The sequence below is a fragment of the Parasteatoda tepidariorum genome, chromosome 2 (assembly GCF_982258835.1).
Source record: "Parasteatoda tepidariorum strain Cologne lab strain chromosome 2, Ptep-v5.0, whole genome shotgun sequence".
NCBI lineage: Eukaryota > Metazoa > Arthropoda > Arachnida > Araneae > Theridiidae > Parasteatoda > Parasteatoda tepidariorum.
Genome location: NC_141756.1, coordinates 64,017,930 through 64,036,131, shown reverse-complemented (window position 1 = coordinate 64,036,131; position 18,202 = coordinate 64,017,930). Strand labels below are relative to the sequence as shown.

The 18,202-nt window shown below is 27.0% G+C and overlaps 1 protein-coding gene across 1 annotated transcript in view; it reads left to right on the top strand.

The window, feature by feature from the left end:
* The first annotated feature begins 824 nt into the window (after positions 1–824).
* sev (receptor protein-tyrosine kinase sevenless) overlaps positions 825–18,202 on the top strand; it is a 95,933-nt gene continuing 78,555 nt past the window's right edge. Inside the window, exon 1 of the mRNA XM_043048239.3 lies at positions 825–957. Within this exon, the coding sequence (XP_042904173.2) occupies positions 871–957 (87 nt within the window). The 5' untranslated portion in view covers positions 825–870. The remainder of the gene's footprint in view (positions 958–18,202) is intronic.

Here is an 18,202-nt window from a genome sequence, read left to right as displayed (position 1 = left end):
TAAAATTTAAAACTAGTATATCAATAATTAAACTTACACAACTATGAATATTTATCAGAAGTAAGTTTTTTTTCAATTTAATCTGATGACCTAGATTCTTGTTATTGCCTTTTTAAATTATTATTTAGAATTCTCTGATGGCATGAATTTTAAAATTCAATTGTTTTCATGGTGGAATTTTATGGAATAGTTTTTTTTACAGTTTTTTTTAGTTACATAGTATAGTTTTTTTAAAAATAGTAATTTATTATTTGTCAGGTTGAAGGAGACAGGTTTTGCATATCGTTACAGTTTCCCGACAGTGCTATATGAACTTCACAGCGCATGAGTAAAAATTTCCCTACAAATCGCAGTATCTCTAATTCGTAGAAAATAAGGTTAGCATTACTGTTTATAAAGAACACACGTTATACAAAATCTCTGTTGATATTTGCTTTAAGTGAAAATAAAGTAAAGCATTTATCCGAACTGAGCGTATAGCGGCATAGTCAGTCAATCAGCAATAAACTAATCATAAAGTATTTTCCGAATTCAGGAGTATTTCCTAGAATTTTTCCATTAATTACTTTAGAAATTTTGTAGGAAAAACAAAGAACAAAAGAAAAAAAATCTTTCGACAAAACATTTTTGAATTGTGACAGAAAAGGTTGACACTTTATTAAAAATAAATAACATGAAAAAATTTCGAGAAACAAAAGCGCTGAAAAAGAAATTCATGCTTTGCAATTTCAAATTAACCGCATGAATTGCTACTCTTGAAAAAGATGTGCAGCACCCAATGAAAATAGTTTCGATCAGTGACGTCATATCGTCCCGCGGGAGGATGAAGATGTCGTGCACTTACAGAAACCACAACAGGCAAATGCAGCCATGAGGCTGATGGTGTTATTGCTTCTCCCATCAATTGTGTGTTTATCCCCGCTTTTACCATGCCACAAGGAATGTGAAACCAGACTGGTAAGGAATTTTATTTTGACAACTCAACTCAATGTCAATCATAGGAGGGAAAAAAATTTTGTCCATAATTTTTTTTTTTTTTTTTTTGTGCTGTATGTTTACAGGGAAAATATCCCCAAAATGATAATTTTGAAATAACATTTAAGATTTTACTCCCTATCATATCCTTTAGCTACATTGTTTAACTTTGATTAAAAAATATTCAAAAATCTCAAAAGTTCTGTGGAAGAAAAAATCTTTCTTCTTTCGAATCCGAAAATGTATCTGATTGTATAAATTCAAGTTCGTATAATTTAAACTAGAATCATGTACTGTATTTCATTGGTAACGGAATAAAGCATGATTTATTTATTTATTTTTTTAAATTTTCAATAATATACAAAATTTGTTTTTTAGTCAAAACTTTTATTTTTTGCACTTTTAACAAAATGTTTAAATAATAAATATAAATTGTGTTGAGATTTTAAAGGTACGAGGCAACTGCTGCGTAGTGTATTTTTAAAAAAAATAAAAAAATTTATTTCTGTATTTAATTATTTTTTTATTTTGTTACAATTTTATCGTTAATTATATATATTACTTTTTTAATTCTTAACCAAAATCAATTTATTATATTTCTTTAATATATAACATGTGAGGAAAATTTAACCTCTAAATATCTACCCTTTATCACATGGACTGCCTGAGACCAATTAAGTAATAAGCCTCACTTTTTTCAAAAGAGACATTTTAACCCTTTATAACCCTTTATAGGCAAATTTTTTTTAATGTTATATTAAAATACTTTTGTGACTGAGATTGCTTTATAAAAAGGAATTCATTTAGATTATAACCTAAACTTAATTTGTTTTTAGGACCATATTTTTTAGTTAGTAGATGTGTGGGATTTTGAAAATTTTATTTATTGTAAAGAATTGACCATAAACTTAAACTCATAAATAACCACACTTATAAAAATAATCTCACAACTACAAATAAATTTGATGAGAAATGTTCAAATTAACGAACGAATAAAGCACTAAAGAAAACAGTTCCCCTGTGTTGGCTTCGCTTCTTGACTCCACTCAAACCTTTACTGTTTACCCACATTGATGTTAACAAATTCCTGCATTGTTTGGTTTTATTTTTTTCTAAAGTTATTAGCAATTAGCAGCACGGATTATTGGTTCGAAAATATCTTTTTATCGGCAATTAAAAATTTGTGAAATACATGAGAAAAATAATTCCCACGTTCTTATAATGAGTCAAATCAAACTATTATTTAATTACTTTTCCAGATAGGCATTTAATTAGTTAGATAATTCCTCGATATGCAGAAAAATCTATTTTTCTTCCAGGAAAACTTTTTGTCTTTCAAATAATAATAATAATAATAAATTAATAAATAAAATAAAATAGAGTATGTGAAAATGTGGTTTATTATATTGAGTTTAACATTGTACTGACTCAAGCTCTTCTTATTTAAAACACAATAATATTCGTTTTGCATGTATAAATACCATGTAATTTGGATTTGCGTAGTTGCGGAATCATTTTCATGGTGTTTCAAGTTTCTCCACTTAAACCACTACCATATAACAATTTCTTTTTAAATCTGATTTGATGCTTTTAGGGTTAGTGTTTAGGGTAATTTTATTTAGAGAATTCCGAAAAAAAATATTTTTTTTACCAAAAAGTTTCATAAGGATTTGAAATTTAAAAATATCAAATATTTAAATCAATCATCGAGAAAAATTAAATAATTATTAGGAGTGCCGTTAAATTATTTCATACCATATCAATCTGGTTTAATATTTTCAATTGCACGAGATTTTTATTAAATCTTTTAGACAATTCAAAAGAAGATAAGGTATAATCTGTTTTCTTAGCATAAAAAATTCCAGAAAAGAAAAGAAACATGTAGGAAAGACAAATAATGTCATAAAAATGGTTAAAAAATGTCTCGAAATACAAAATGGATACTTAAGTAGTGTCTTGTCTATATTATAAATGCTACAGTATGTCCATTTTCACCATTAGATACTTTTAAACGCTTTTTTTTCTTCAGGATTTTATTATTTGTATAAATGGAAATTACTTATTAAACTGTTGCAAATATTTTCAAAACCATGCTTAACTTAAGATATTTTAATACAATTTATATATTAATCGTGAGGTACTTCTTCAAACTTTAAGTATTTAAATAAGCAATTTCGTTTATCTAAGTGTAACAAACATATGTACAGAGAGCAAAAGAAAAAAAAAAACGAACCATCCTGAATAACTTTTGATGTAATGATCGGATCTTAATGGCCGTAGAAGGTGACCTCAAATATGCTGTTTAATAAGTGTAGATGATATTTTGAGTTACGAAAGCAGACGACAAAACGCACTTTCTCTGAATAAACATACCTTGTTTTTCGATGGATTAGTATTTTTGACCCCCAATATATAAGGGGTAGCAGCAATCTGGGAAATATTGTCCCACTAGTTTGATTAGGAGAACGCTCGAAAATTTCGGCCCCTTGATGTTAATTTTATTTTTTGTGTATTTCACGAAATCTCGAGAAATTTTTAAGCGAATTGAATTATTTTTGCACGCAATTATAAAATTTGTTTATCCAAAGATAATTCCATTCAAAAAATTAAATTTTAGTAAATATTTATTATTTTTTTTATAATTTCATGGCCGAAAAAAGTTTGAATAGTAAGGTATACCAATTTTTGTATCATGTTAAAGAATTTAATTTTACTACACAAAATACAAAATTTGAGCAAAATCGGTCAATAGTTCCTGAAAAATCGAGTTTTAAATATCTTACTTTTTCTCACTTTTTTAATATTCATTCAGGGCAGAATTGGCTTACCTGTCAGTTTCACTTTTGTCTTCCTTATTTTATGTTGAGGAAATTATCCTAACTATAATTTTGTAACCTAATATCTAATACTTTATAAACTAATGCCTTAATTACAATCAATTTTACTTACGAGTTTCTATGGTTATCAAATATTAATTAAGAAATTAAAAATCAAATTTTGCAATGAAGTTGAAATGGTAAAAGAGCAAAATCACAGGTTTAAATTTTATCCAAATAGAATCGGGGAGTAAATTTGCGTTAATACAATAAAAAATTTTGAAGATGTTTTTGTCATATAATTTTTAATTTCGATATAACAATAGCTTAATCATTAAGGAATGAATATGATGGCGAATCCTTTATACCTATTATAGTGTAAAAAATATTTACTTTCTTGTATATCTTTATTATATTAATTCTACCTTTTTTTATACTACCTTACCTACAACATTTTTATATTAAATCCTTTATACCTTTACGAATCCTTAATATCTTTATATCTTACCTATGAATACTTTGTACCTTTTAAAAAATACATTCAATTCTTAAGTTTTCTATACCTATGTTTAAGTTTTCTATAATTTCAATTAAATGCTGTAAAATTGAGAGTATATGTCACATTAGTATAAACTGCAATAATTTTTTTCCCTCTTAAATAAATCAATTCATATGGTTGTGCAGAAACCAATAACCCATAAATAAACAAAAGGTCGCATCCTTCTGTCTGGGCGCATTTTTCTCTAAGTATTGACTATTTTATTTATTTATTTATTTTTACTCAGACAGCTATTTCCAGAAGATTGTTTTTACCGCCAATATCAAAATCTCGGCCAATCCAAACGGAATCGCCACTTGAATTTTGGAGGGTCGTTTTATGTTTTTGTCGGTTTTTAGGGAGTTTCTATACAATGCGCTTCCTGACTAAGCGCCATGGTGCATGGGTTTCCGCTGTCAGCTGCGCGCAAGTTTTGTATCTGCGAAACGGAAGTTACTTTTACGCTCCGTCGAATTCCCACACCCCCACACCCTTTTCCCCCGTTAATCCCGGGGTAACAATATAAGGTAGAAATTGATACAGAGTCAATGAAAAAACTCGCGGACAGGTATGTGGGGGTATCGGCATACCTGATTAGGGATTTCGTTTCGTTATTTCTAAGGTTCAGATTTGTTCGATATTTTATGACTTGTTGGAATTTGATTAACAGGATCTTCGTAATTTTTTTCAAAGTAACAATGGATTTTTTTTTGTCTTTTTTTTCCATATAAATAAATATATATATATGTAGAATATGTTTAATCTACCTAAGGTTATAAAATTTTTTTAGAAGACTTGCTGGAATTTGACTCTTAGTGCACTTTTTCACCCTTTTTTTAAAAATTATTTATCTTTTCGTTTCATCCCTATTTTTAATTATCTATTTATTTGTATTTTTTTTACATGGATAAATAAGCAACTTTCTATGCGTAACTAGTAGCAATCCACACGCAGTAAAAAATTTCTTTTGCTTCTTGCACCTTTTAATATATCGATAAATATATGACTCTCAATATTATGAGTAGAATATATTATAAAATATAAAATTTTCTTTTCACATTTTCCAATTTCATTTTTTTTAAAAATCCTTTTGCAAGTTTTTTTTCTCTTTTTGCATGAAAAAGGGAAAGAAAAATTTTACAAAAAATTTCCCATTGTAATACATTCTATTTTGTAATTTCGATTCTTTTGTAAACAAGGAATTCATAATATTTTTATTCATTTTTAATTTTAAAAATATTTTCTTTATTTTTACCATTTTCATAATTTATTTTCCTCTCGTGAATTACTAATTTGACTTTTTTGCTCAATCCGTTTTTCGAATTGACTTTTAAAGAAATACAAAAATTGTGAGATAGATATAATTATTTAAATGATAAACAAGTGTTTTCAGAAGTAACGACAACAATTTTTATAATGCACGCAATTGCATCCAAACCAAACAGCATGCAATTATTAAGTATTAAAATCGTAATACTAAGTTTAGAAAAACATACTTTTTCATTGATTCTAAAGCGTTTTAAACTATTTTTCCTCCTTGCTAATGACAACCATTTTTTCACCTAATTGTAATGCACATTCTATTTCAGCTTACTCTTTTAAATGAATAATTTTAAAGATCAACGAAACTCTAAGTGGCAAAAAAAAAAAAAAAAATACATTTATTAATTCATTAATTTGTAAAAGTCAAGTTTAAACAAAATGTTTAAATATTGCCTCTACATAGTTGAAAATCATTTAAAAGATTTAATTAGCTAATTTTTATAAAAAATTCTTTAACTACTATGTTATTAGTTCAAGCAAAATAAAAAATCACATTTATTAATTTGAATCATTTTTGCAGAAAAGTTCTTAAAATACAATTAATATTGATTATCATCGGTTTTTTTCACACCTTTCTTGAACATGTTCATTTCATTTCGAAATTCGTATATCATTTTCGAAATTGTATATCATTTGAAAAATTGAAGTATAAATAACTAAAATTGTTAAACAAGTTTAAATTTTAAAAATAATTAAACACGTATAAATCTTTCATACTATTTTGATGTTTTTCGTACAGTTTAGTCTTTAAAAAATATTTGAATTGTTAAATCTTTGTTAGATGTGCTGAAAATTGTCATCTCTGTTACCGGACATGTTTAATAAAATTAAACCACTTAAATTTCAGCACACACTAATGTAAGTTGGAATTTATTGTAACTGTAGAGTCCTACTATACATTAAATAAATACTTTTATATTTAAAAAGCGTAGCTTATTTATTTTTAAATTTGTTTCTGTCATGTTTGTTACCATTCTAAAATTTTTTACGAGTCTTATCATAAAGTACTGTAAAACATAATCAAAGATTTATCTTTATTATTTGCTTTTGTATCAGACAAAAATAAATTATAAGAGCCTCTTGTAATATTAATAATGCATCAATGTGCATTTTGCAGGAAAAATTATCAATACTAGTAGACATGATATTAAGTAACAGGAATGACATTTTTTTAAAGTTTTATGAAGCTTAATATTTTATTTATCTTTCAAAATAGTGAACAGAGTCTTTGCATCAGATGTATCTATACCCAGAAAATTTCTTGATCACTTGCTTGGTCACTTTAAAAGGAGAAAAAAATTTATGGCGATATTGCATTGTGGCACAAAAATAGTATAAACTTTTGGTGGAATTCTTTTAAGTTGATCTAATATTTTCATTAGCATAATATTTTCATTCATACTCATATTCATAATATTTTCATTATTTTTTTTCATTAGCAATGATGTAAAAAAAACAAATACTTTCCTAAACTCTTCCATATTTAAAAATAAATTTACTTTTTGATTTCTTTTGAGAATGTTTATGGTTTTATGATTATAGTCATATAAAGTACAGGCCAATAATTTTATTTCTTTAATCTTGCTTACACGGGTTAATTAGAACGTTGGTAGTGGCTTCCTTATAAGAATTGTCCTCTAATTAGTTTTGTGTTCTGATACAGATGAGGATGTCTGGGATTTATTTCTCACAGAGTCAGATAACGAGTAATAGCATGGGGAACTCATGTGAATTACTGTAATTCACAAGAGTTCGTGTTATGATCTTAGAACCTTAGGGGTGTTTCTTCCTAGTTGTACCATATAAGATTGTTCTGCATCTGCGCTTACGCCTTCAAAAATAAGTTTAATTAAATTAAGAAGTTTGTTCTTTATTTAATTTTTTGGTAAATATTGCATTTATAAAAATAAGATAACATTTATATAATAAGGATATAGTTAAATACTGCATACAATAATATAACGTCATTATTTTTTACACAATTTCCATTTCACGTCAATATAACTTTTTTTCTTCTGTATTTCAAAAATATCTATCGGAATCCGGGAGGTTGTTAGATTAATCTAGAACTGCAGATTTTACGGCGCACTATAAGAAATTCCGATTTCGGAAATTACGGTATAAAGTTCCGGTTCTGTAGGTGCATCATCCATAAAATCTATTTTACCGTAAAGTCTTTTTTAATCGTAAGATATTTTACCGCAATTTTTACAGAAATATTTATTTCGAGTGATTCAGTGATTTTACTGTAATTATTACTGTAAAAAGTACGGTTTATTAGATTTTTGTTCCTAACATGTTCTGGTAAAAATGGATTTTACAGGAAGAAAGTACTGGTAATCAGTACTTACATTGACTGCCGATATTTTTTACCATAAATTGATCCGGATTTTTTTACAGTGAGCAAGTAACCAATATTGTAAATGACACGACATCATTTATAATATTTATTAAAAAATGGGTAAACAATTTTTTTCCCCCGTAAGTTAGTAAATTATCGGAAATAATTATCTTTTCTTTTATTTAACTATGGCAGCTGTTCAATTTTATCAAAGCATTAATTTTGAATTCTAATTAAACAAAATGCACTATTTTTGTGAGAAAGTATGAAGTATTTTAGCAGTAATGTGCTTTTAAATATTAAGGCATTAAATGCTAGGTAATTTATGTTAGTCTTATAAAATAGTACATTTTTAATTATAATTACTAAAAGAATTTTTTTAGTTAATTATAAATACTTTTGTATGTTTCAAAGCTCACATATTAAACCTAGTCAAAGTTGAATTAAATTTTTCTCTGAATTTTTCTGTGAGAGCAACGCTGTTATGTTTTCAACACTTTTTTAGGAGGGAATTTTACAAATTAAAGAACTTGGTTAAATGATATTCTTATGATTGTACTAATTATTGAATTCTTAATGATTGTTGAAAAATGAATATTCTTAATCACGGCATTCATTACACTGACAAGACTTTTAAATCGTTTTTTCCATCGTGATCTTTATTTGTTTATTACATTGATTAAAAGTTATGATTTTTTTTCTCTACAAAACACTGATAAGCATGAATATTAAGTAATTCTTTCTTTGATCTACAATGTTCGTTATCTAAAGTACGTTCAAGAATTTAATCTTTAATCCTCATGGCCTAAACACTTTCTGTGCACAAAAAAACGCATATTTTACAAGCGATCAGACCCATTATTAGATTAGCAGCAGCTTTGTTTTTGAACCAAATGTAAAGTAAGCAAATATGAAGGTGTTGAAAGTCAAATCATGGAAACTCGATAAAAATGATGTACTTATTTTCAATCTTCTCCAAACATTTGCGGGTTCAGAGCTGATATTGCGGAAGATGAAATTTTTACATGACGTTAAAGCGTGCTAAACGGCTTAAGGAAATGTTATTTATTTTTTCTAAAGAATATTTATCTGATTATTTTCTCATTATCGGGTCTTGTGACATATATGGACTACACCTAGCTTTTCTCAATTTGTATTGTTAAAAGTAATGTGATAAAGATGATTCTTTTAAAACTTTTTATTTATTTAATTACTTTTCATAAATTATTTTTTTGAAATTAAAAAAAAGGAGAAGATTTTGGAGATAAAGGGAAATATAATGTCATTTAAACTTTTTAAATACTCACTAGGGGGCTAAGTCCCCTTTTCGCTGTCGCCCGCCAACCCTGATGAATGCTGCTTATTAATTGTTGTTTCTTGTTGTAAAGTTGTTTTTTTTACGAAAGTTAAAAATATTCACTTAAAAATGTATATATATACTAAAAAGAATTCTGTTTGTTTAATCTTGAGCCCATTCTTCCCACTATTAAATAATTCCCCTATGATTCTATTAAGATCTATAAGTAAACATAAGTAGTTTTTCTAAGTAATCATTTTTTAAAATAACTTTTAAGATTAAAAGTATACTATTATAAGAAAATGGTGAGTTCATATTTGTAAGACAATTGTGTTTTACGTTATTTAGAGATATTTTTCAAACCTTATTCACATTAATTCCATTCAACATTAATTTTACGAACTGACTTTTTTCACCTTTTTGTATTTTTAAGTGCCTAAATACTCTTATTGCTGATGTAAATTTGTATGGGTATTAGCAGCATAACTTTCTATTGTACCTCCAGCAGTATAACCGCACCACATAACCATATTAATAAAGATACTGCCGACCAGTCTGTGTAGGGGGCAGGGAACTGTCCTTGCATCAGAAAGGTTCTGGGTTCGAATCCCGGGCAAGGCATGGATGTTTCTTTCTCTCTCTCTCTCTGTGTTCTATGTCCTTTCTCCTTTGTGTGCGTGAATGTGACCAGCGCTAAAAACGGGTTTGTGGTTGTGTGAATGGTGTGGCAGAAGTCGAATTCTTGGCCATAGCTGGCGCCGCTGAAAAACAAGAACTATCGCTTCCCCTATGCCGACAAAAAAAAAAAAATTATAAAAAAAAAAAAAAAAAAGATACTTACATATTTAACCATTATTGTCCTATTATAATATATTGTGCAAAAATTTTTTTAATATTTTGAGAATATTATGAGCATAAAATAAATTATTAATTAATTATTATTTTTATTTAAAAAAACAATTTTTGCCATTAATAAGCATTTTTAATTTAGAATTAATTTTTCTGTTAATTTTTTAAAATGTCTACTTTTGTTTTATGTTCTCCATGTAATTCTGGGAAAATTTAATTAAGCTACTTTAAATATTGCGAAGTTTATGAATGTTATAAATTAATCAATACTCTATATGTTATTAAAGCGTTTTCTACTTATATTGAAACTATTTAAATATTATACAAAGTGAAATATTAAAATGATGTTTAATCTTTAATAAGAACTAAGGCAAATGAATTCTCTGATTTCTTAATTTTTAATTGTTAAAATTATAAAATGTTTGCTGATAAAATAAATCCTGATAATAAAAATCTTGATAAGAAAATTCTAAATTGCAGTTTTTAAAGAAAAAAGTTAAACAATTGTATTAAATTACTTAGTCTAGTTGAAGATTTTAACTGATTTGTTTCAGTTTCTAAGGGATGCTGCTTTAGTTCAAAGCAACTTGATGATAACAGCATAAAAAATTTTGTCATGGGGAATTGAACTTTGAACTTATGAACTTTGTATGATAGATTATGCTATAAACAAAATAAGTAGCTTAATTATATTTTCGGTGAAATACGATAAAGATTTTGGTGTTTTTAATGGGATGGGTGTTTATTTTTTCATTATTTTTGAATTCAGACACTTCTGAAACTTTTTTAAATTTAATTTAATTGAACCTTTCCATAATAATTTTTGATGTATTCTCATCCCTAACCGGTACTATAACTATTTGCCTTATCTTATAACCAAGTACTAAGCGTAACATGTTAATTTTTATGATATTTTCAGTATGTTAAATATATTGGTCTATAAGTAGTTAAAAATGGACTTTTTTAGAAGCAAAATTGCCTTAATTTAAAATTAGTACTCTAAGTAATTAATAAATAGTTTACTAATATCGTCTAAACGGAGTAAAATTACAAAAAATAACAACATTAGCAGTTAGTTTGCTGAGTGCTTTTTTGAATGATGTATCTGTCTTAGAAGACTGAAATTATTGAAAAGTTTAAGCACAATTTTTTGTCTTATTTTGTTACCTTTGTACTACAATTCACAAATTTAGTAGTCACGAACTTTTTACACTATTGTATATTATGTATTCGTTAAATTTTTTTTTTATCAAAACTACTTATATCGTACAATTTAAATAAATAAAGAAATAAAAAACCATCATTATTAAGTTAAGTTTAAAATAAATGAACCATCGGGCATTATTTTTATAGGACATTACCTTTAGATATGCCTGCTATAGAATTTTGTGAGTTCCTATTTTCCATTCTTCTTCGCATACCTATTATGTATAAACTAAAAGTAACTTCTAAGTTCAACTTTTCGCTGCTTTTTTTTTTACTTCAATTATTAGGATGATATTCTTCAGTTTTAGATTTTTTAACTTAGTGATTCTAATGATTAAAATTTGATTCTTTACTTTAGATGTACCATTTGAAAAGCATTTTTTCCCACCAGAATTTTATTTGGTATTGTTTCAACTCATTCTTGTTTGCATAAATAATTATTTAATTTTTCTGCATCTCAGCTATCGGATATCTCAAATTATACAGTTTGGAAAATCTATTAATGAAAAATGGAAGGATATAAAATTGTAAGATTAGCTACGTTTGACCACAGGAAATCGAAGAAGCTTTTTTTGAATGCATTTTTTAATTAATAACAAAGCTCGTCAATAGGTGGATGTTTCAGCTGTTTTGACAACATTGTTTTCTGTTGTATTTTTCACCATTCTATCAGAGATATGTGCATGAATATCTGTTAATTTTGTCTTCAGAATGCTCCACAATTTTAATGCAAATGGTGGTTAGTTTTATTTCATTGCTTTTATCAACAGCGTCATCTTTCAACAAAATGTTTTACTAGTTTTTAAGCTTGTTGGAAACAAATTATCTTGTTTCCTTAGAAGAACTAATAAAGCACGCATTTTATCTGGCACCATTGCAAGCCATGAAATGAAATGTAAACAAAAGAAATCGATATAATTTGTCAAACACATTTATTAGTTTTTGTTCCAAATATCTGTTTTTTCCAAAAACACTTAATACTTAAACTTAGTTTTTCTTCTTTAACACTTCAAAACATTCATTGTTGCTTTCTATTTTTCTTCAATTGCCGATGACACACGCCATCATGATCGGGAATGAAAGATGATTGAAAGCAATAGGATCTCTTAAAATTGCCGATCAGTATGACCTTTAAGGCTCGCAATTCAATTACGCATCGTCAAAGAATGCATCTCTGAACAAAAGATTATCCTTTTCTAGGTTTTTTTTTACACTGAAATAGAGCCAAAAGAGTTCTTAAGTGATTATTAGAGTTGTTCCTTATAAGCGAGATAGAAAATAATAACAAAATCTTCCTTTGGAATCTACGGCGTAGTCAGGCCTTTCTTTCTGTGAGGGGTTTAGAAATTTTGATCTATAAAGGTGGGTGAAACTCTGGACCAGAGATAAAGAAAGAGAAGATAAAAAATTAATTTTTATAACATCGCAGGTTTCGCATTTTTGGAAGGAAAAAAACTCCTCGTGACTTTAACTTTTTGCTAAAGAAAAAAAACATTTTTTCCCCTGACTTTTCATGTCACTACTACATTTGCAATGATAGGACAAGGTGTTCAAACATATTTAATTAGATTATTTAACAAATTACTTAAGTGACAGATTTTCAGATTGATCGAGTGAATGCGGAATTTCGTAAGTGCCGATTTCGACTAACCCACACCTGCGCCTGGATAAAAAAAATCACTATGATGTACAGTGCACAAAAAAAGACCAATCTGAATAACTTTTGATCTAATGATCAGACCATCACATTTCAGGACTTCATGGCTCGAGGGGGTGATTTCAAATATGCTAATTAATAAGTACAGATGATATTTTAAGTAACAAAATCAGACACAAAAGTGTACTTTCTCTGAATAAACATTCTATAATACCCTATATTTCTCACCCCAAAATATAGGGGTAGCCACAATCTGAGAAATATGGTCCCAATAGTTTGGTCAGGAGAGCGGTCCGAAGTTTTGACCCCTTAATGGTATTTTACTTTTTGCATATTTCGCTATAAATAGAAAGCGTTTTAAGTCACTTGAAAAGTTTTTGCACACAATTATAAAATTCGCAAAAAAATCCATGCAAAAAAAACCTTTATTAAATATTTACAATTTTTTATTATTTTATCCAATAATGGTCGAGAAAATTTTGAATTGTAAGGTATATAATTTTCTGCATCATTTTAAAGAATACAATTTTATATGGCAAAATCGGCTGAATTGAATTTCGAAAAAGTAAGATATTTAAAATTCGATTTTTCATGAACTATTCGACCGATTTCGCTCAAATATTTTACTTTGCTGTGTAAAATTGTATTCTTGAAAAGGTGCAAGAAATTGTATACCTTACAATTTAAAAATTATTAATAAATGAAATAATAAAAAATGATAAATATTTAATAAAGATTGTTTTTTGCATGGAAATATCTTTTGTCAAATGAATTTTATAATTGTGTGCAAATTTTTTTTTGATTCGCTTAAAGAGTTTTCGAGATATAGCGAAACACGTAAAAAGTAAAATTGACATTAAAGGGTCAAACTTTTTGAGAGTTGTCTTGACCAAACTATTGGGATCATATTTCACAGATTGCAGCTATAACCCCTACATTTAGGGGGTCAAAAATCAGTATCCGTCGAAAAAAAGGTATTTTTATTCAAAAAAAGAGCATTTTTGTGTCTGATTTCGTAATTGGAAATATCGTCTGCACTTATTAATTAGCAGATTTGAAGTCAACCCTTCGAGCCTTTACGATTGAGTCCTAGAAGGTGAACATCCGATCATTAGATCAAAAATTATTCAGGATGATCCTTTTTTTTTTTTGCGCACTATACACAAGGTAACAAAACTGAAATAAAATAGATACTATGCATAATTCAGAAACAAAATGGAGAAAAACAGAGAAAATGAAACAAATATGCAGAAGAGTTCATGAAGATTCTGGGATTAGAGATCAATAATTTGTTTCCAAGTAAAATAATAACGAATTTAAAATTGTTTTAAAAAGGCAAAAACTCAAAGAAGGTGATTTTGAAGAAATATCATTCACGGATTCAAATAAGATCGCGAATTTACGAAAGAGTTTTTTCGTCTATATTTAAGATTTAAACATCAAACAAGAGAGATTGGTCTAGTCAATAATTAAGCCTAACTGGTCTAGCCTATAGACTAGACTAGTATTATGAGTCCGTCCGTGTATGTTCAGAAAATCCAAAACAGGAAAAGATTTTTCAAAATAGCTTTGCATGTTTGCTATGTTAATGATATTTGCACATACTAATAAACACTAAAAAACTATACAACGAATAATAACCATATAAACTTTAAATCAATATGGTTTAGTGTGATTGCTATGAACTTAAATTGTGAAATAATAATACTTTTATTTTTAAAATTTTTAAGAATTAATATAATTTTGCCTAACTATCATGAACTTACATATTCATAGAACACTAAATACTTTTAGTTTAAAATCAATTGGTATGCTATTATCTGACTGCTATAAACTAATTAGAATAATAATACTATGATAAACAAATAAATATTTTTTATGTCTAACTATCATGAACTTACATATTCATAGAACACTAAATACTTTTAGTTTAAAATCAATTGGTATGCTATTATCTGACTGCTATAAACTAATTAGAATAATAATACTATGATAAACAAATAAATATTTTTTATGTCTAGCGCAAATTCACTTATTCAAAAAAAGAATATTTTTATTTTAAAATTACATAAAAATAAAAATGTTTTTATGACTACTATGAATTTATTTAATAACAAAATTAACTCAGTTATTTAAAAAAACACAAATCAAAATGTTTTGAAACGACAATTACGAACCTACTTATTCAAATTATAATACTTTCACTTTGAAACGATACAAATCAATACAATTTTGCATGACTACCCTAAACTTTCCTATACACAGAATTCACTTTTATTTTAAAACTATATTGATTTAAAAATATTAACTGCTAAATAACTTATTAAAATACAAAAAAAATGTTGTATGCATATCAATATGTTTGTACAAGACCAATACGAACTGATGTATTTAAACATCAATATTTTTATTTGAAAATTATATAAAAGTTTTTACATGACTACTACTGCTTGAGTGTTTACAACTCTATTTCGTAAGATTTAAAAACCTCCTTTCATCTAATTCACATTCCATTTCTCATAAACCATAATTTCTTCAACCGTAAACGAAGGTCTACAATAGAAAAATATTTAATGAAAACTCTTAGTTATTAACTTTTTTTTTTTCTTTTTTGGTTTGTGAAGTATTACGCCATTAAACGTAACACGAAACGGCCAAACTGGTTTTCGCCCGGTAAACATACAAAGCATGGTGTCATCGCATCTTAAATTTCGCGGTTTTTTGGAGAATTGTTTTGATTTTTTTTTCTCTGTGAGTGCGACGTATAGTATATATATATATTTTTTAGTGAATTCCCCAATGTCAAAGGTGTGTGAAGAGATTTCCCGTCTTGAAACAGGATGCTCTGATTGTCTAAGCACTTCCCTTTTGCTCATATGTTACATCCTCATTACATTAGCTACGACCCACCCAAAACCCCCGATTGAATATCAATCATTGTTTCAGGGTATCGATACCTTTCTTTGCTTCTGTTTTGTCGATCTGCAGATTCTGTACGAGTCATTTTAATTTTTTCCCCCTCATTCATCATTATTATTTTAAAATTTAATTGCTTTTAATTTCGACGGAGTATTTTTCACGTGTGTTTATGTTTTGTTTTTTAAATATAAATTAGTTTATTTCTCATTAATTTTTTGAATTTTCAATGAATATTTTTTGATTGTTTAGTTATTTTTAATTTTTAAAGTTGTTTTCATAATTATTTATTTTATTTTTAAATTTGTTTATTCATTCGTTTCTTTTTTCAATGAATATTAATTTCAAATTAGTTATTTTCACGAGTGATTATGTATTTTTTTTTTCAAAAGTTAATTTATTTCTTATTTATTTTTAAATTTTTTACGAATATTTTTTTCGATAATTAAATTATTTATAAATTCAATTATTCAATTTATGATAATTAAATTTATTTTAAAATTATTATTTATATTTATTTTTAAAGTAGCTTATTTTTTCACGAGTGATTATGTATTTTTTTCTTAAAAGTTAATTTATTTCTTATTTATTTTTAAATTTTTTATGAATATTTTTTTCGATAATTCAATTATTTATAAATTCAATTATTCAATTTATGATAATTCAATTTATTTTGAAATTATTATTTATATTTATTTTTAAAGTAGCTTATTTTTTCATTTGTTTCTTTTCTTCTATTTCTTTTCTTCTATGAATATATTAGAACTTTAAATTTGATTATTAAGCAATAGTTAAAAATTTAGTTCGTATGAATCAACCTGTTTCATCTTTCGATTGAGGAGATACTGGGCATTCAGAATAAGAAAAATCCTTCAAAAATTCATTATTTGGTCCATTAAAAAAACTCACACTTTACTAATAATGTGCGACAAACCGTGTCTGAATCGGAGTTTTCCTTACCGAATTATAAGATTATGAATATATAAAGATCCACGCATCAATACGTTAGTTCTCGTTGACAAAGATGCTTTTTCTCGTTATGGAATTTTTCAATATTCTCACTGCTTCGAAACGTTCCTTGCTCACCAGTTTTTCTTTTACTACCATAAGAAAATTTCAAATATTCTTCGACGTGTCTTGTATGGTTTTAAATAAATTTGATTAACTCAATGTCTTAACTAAAATTTTTAATAATTGAACAAGCATAATTGAAACGTATTTTTCAAAAAAAGTTTTGGTGGTAAAATAAAAATTTAATACCTTAATATATTTTGATACGGTTGCCAAAGCCACTTCATTTAAGTACTTATAAGCATTTAATTAAGTAAAAATTTATCAAAAAAATTAAATTTTGATTGCAAGGAACTTTTTAAATATTTATAGCACAGCGAATGAAAGAACATCCATGCCCTGCCCGGTATTCGAACACCAAACCTTACTGATGTGAGGGCAGTTCCCTGACCCCTACTCAGGCCGGTCAGCAATTTTTCAATATCAACTATGAAGAACCATACTTTCAGCTGTAACTTTAAAACTAATTTTTTCTGTTAAAATTTGAAGATAATTGAATAAAAATTGCACTTTTTTGTTTTAAACGTCTAGTGTCCCCTTAATTTTTTAACTATAAGTTCTTTGTGTCAGTGGATTTGGATTACCAAAAAAAGGTTCATCCTCTTTTTATCTATATATTTATTTAAAATAATCGTCGCTTTTATAGTTGTAAAACAAGCTTTGTCAAATATGTAATTAATATAAAAATTTAATTTTGTTTATGAATATTCATTTCATTTCATTACGTCAATAAACTTCAATCGTTAAAGAATTGTTCCAAGATCTCTTTATTCATATATATTTAACAGAAATTATGTCTCGAAATTTTTACTCGCGTTATCATGAAAGGGTCCCCATCCAGTTATGATATGGGGCATGTTAAACCGGATGGAGTTGGGTCAATAATGCCCCCTCCCGACTTTTTACTGTTGGTAAATATGATCCCCTTCTATTACATTCATCAACGAACTGTTTTTAAACCAATGAACTTTACTCCCTTACACTACAATTGTCTGGAAATAATGTGTTGGTGACCTTTAAAAGTTCTGCGAAATTTCCTTTGAATACGACAAAATTGTGCTATTTATAATCAGATAATTTGAATGCATATATATTGGAATACATCTAAAAATGTCCATTTATCAAATGAATGAGCATCAGTATTGAGAGTATTTTGTTTGCAAATGGAATTTTTGTGTTTATTTGGTTGAAAAAAAATTACAACTTAATTATG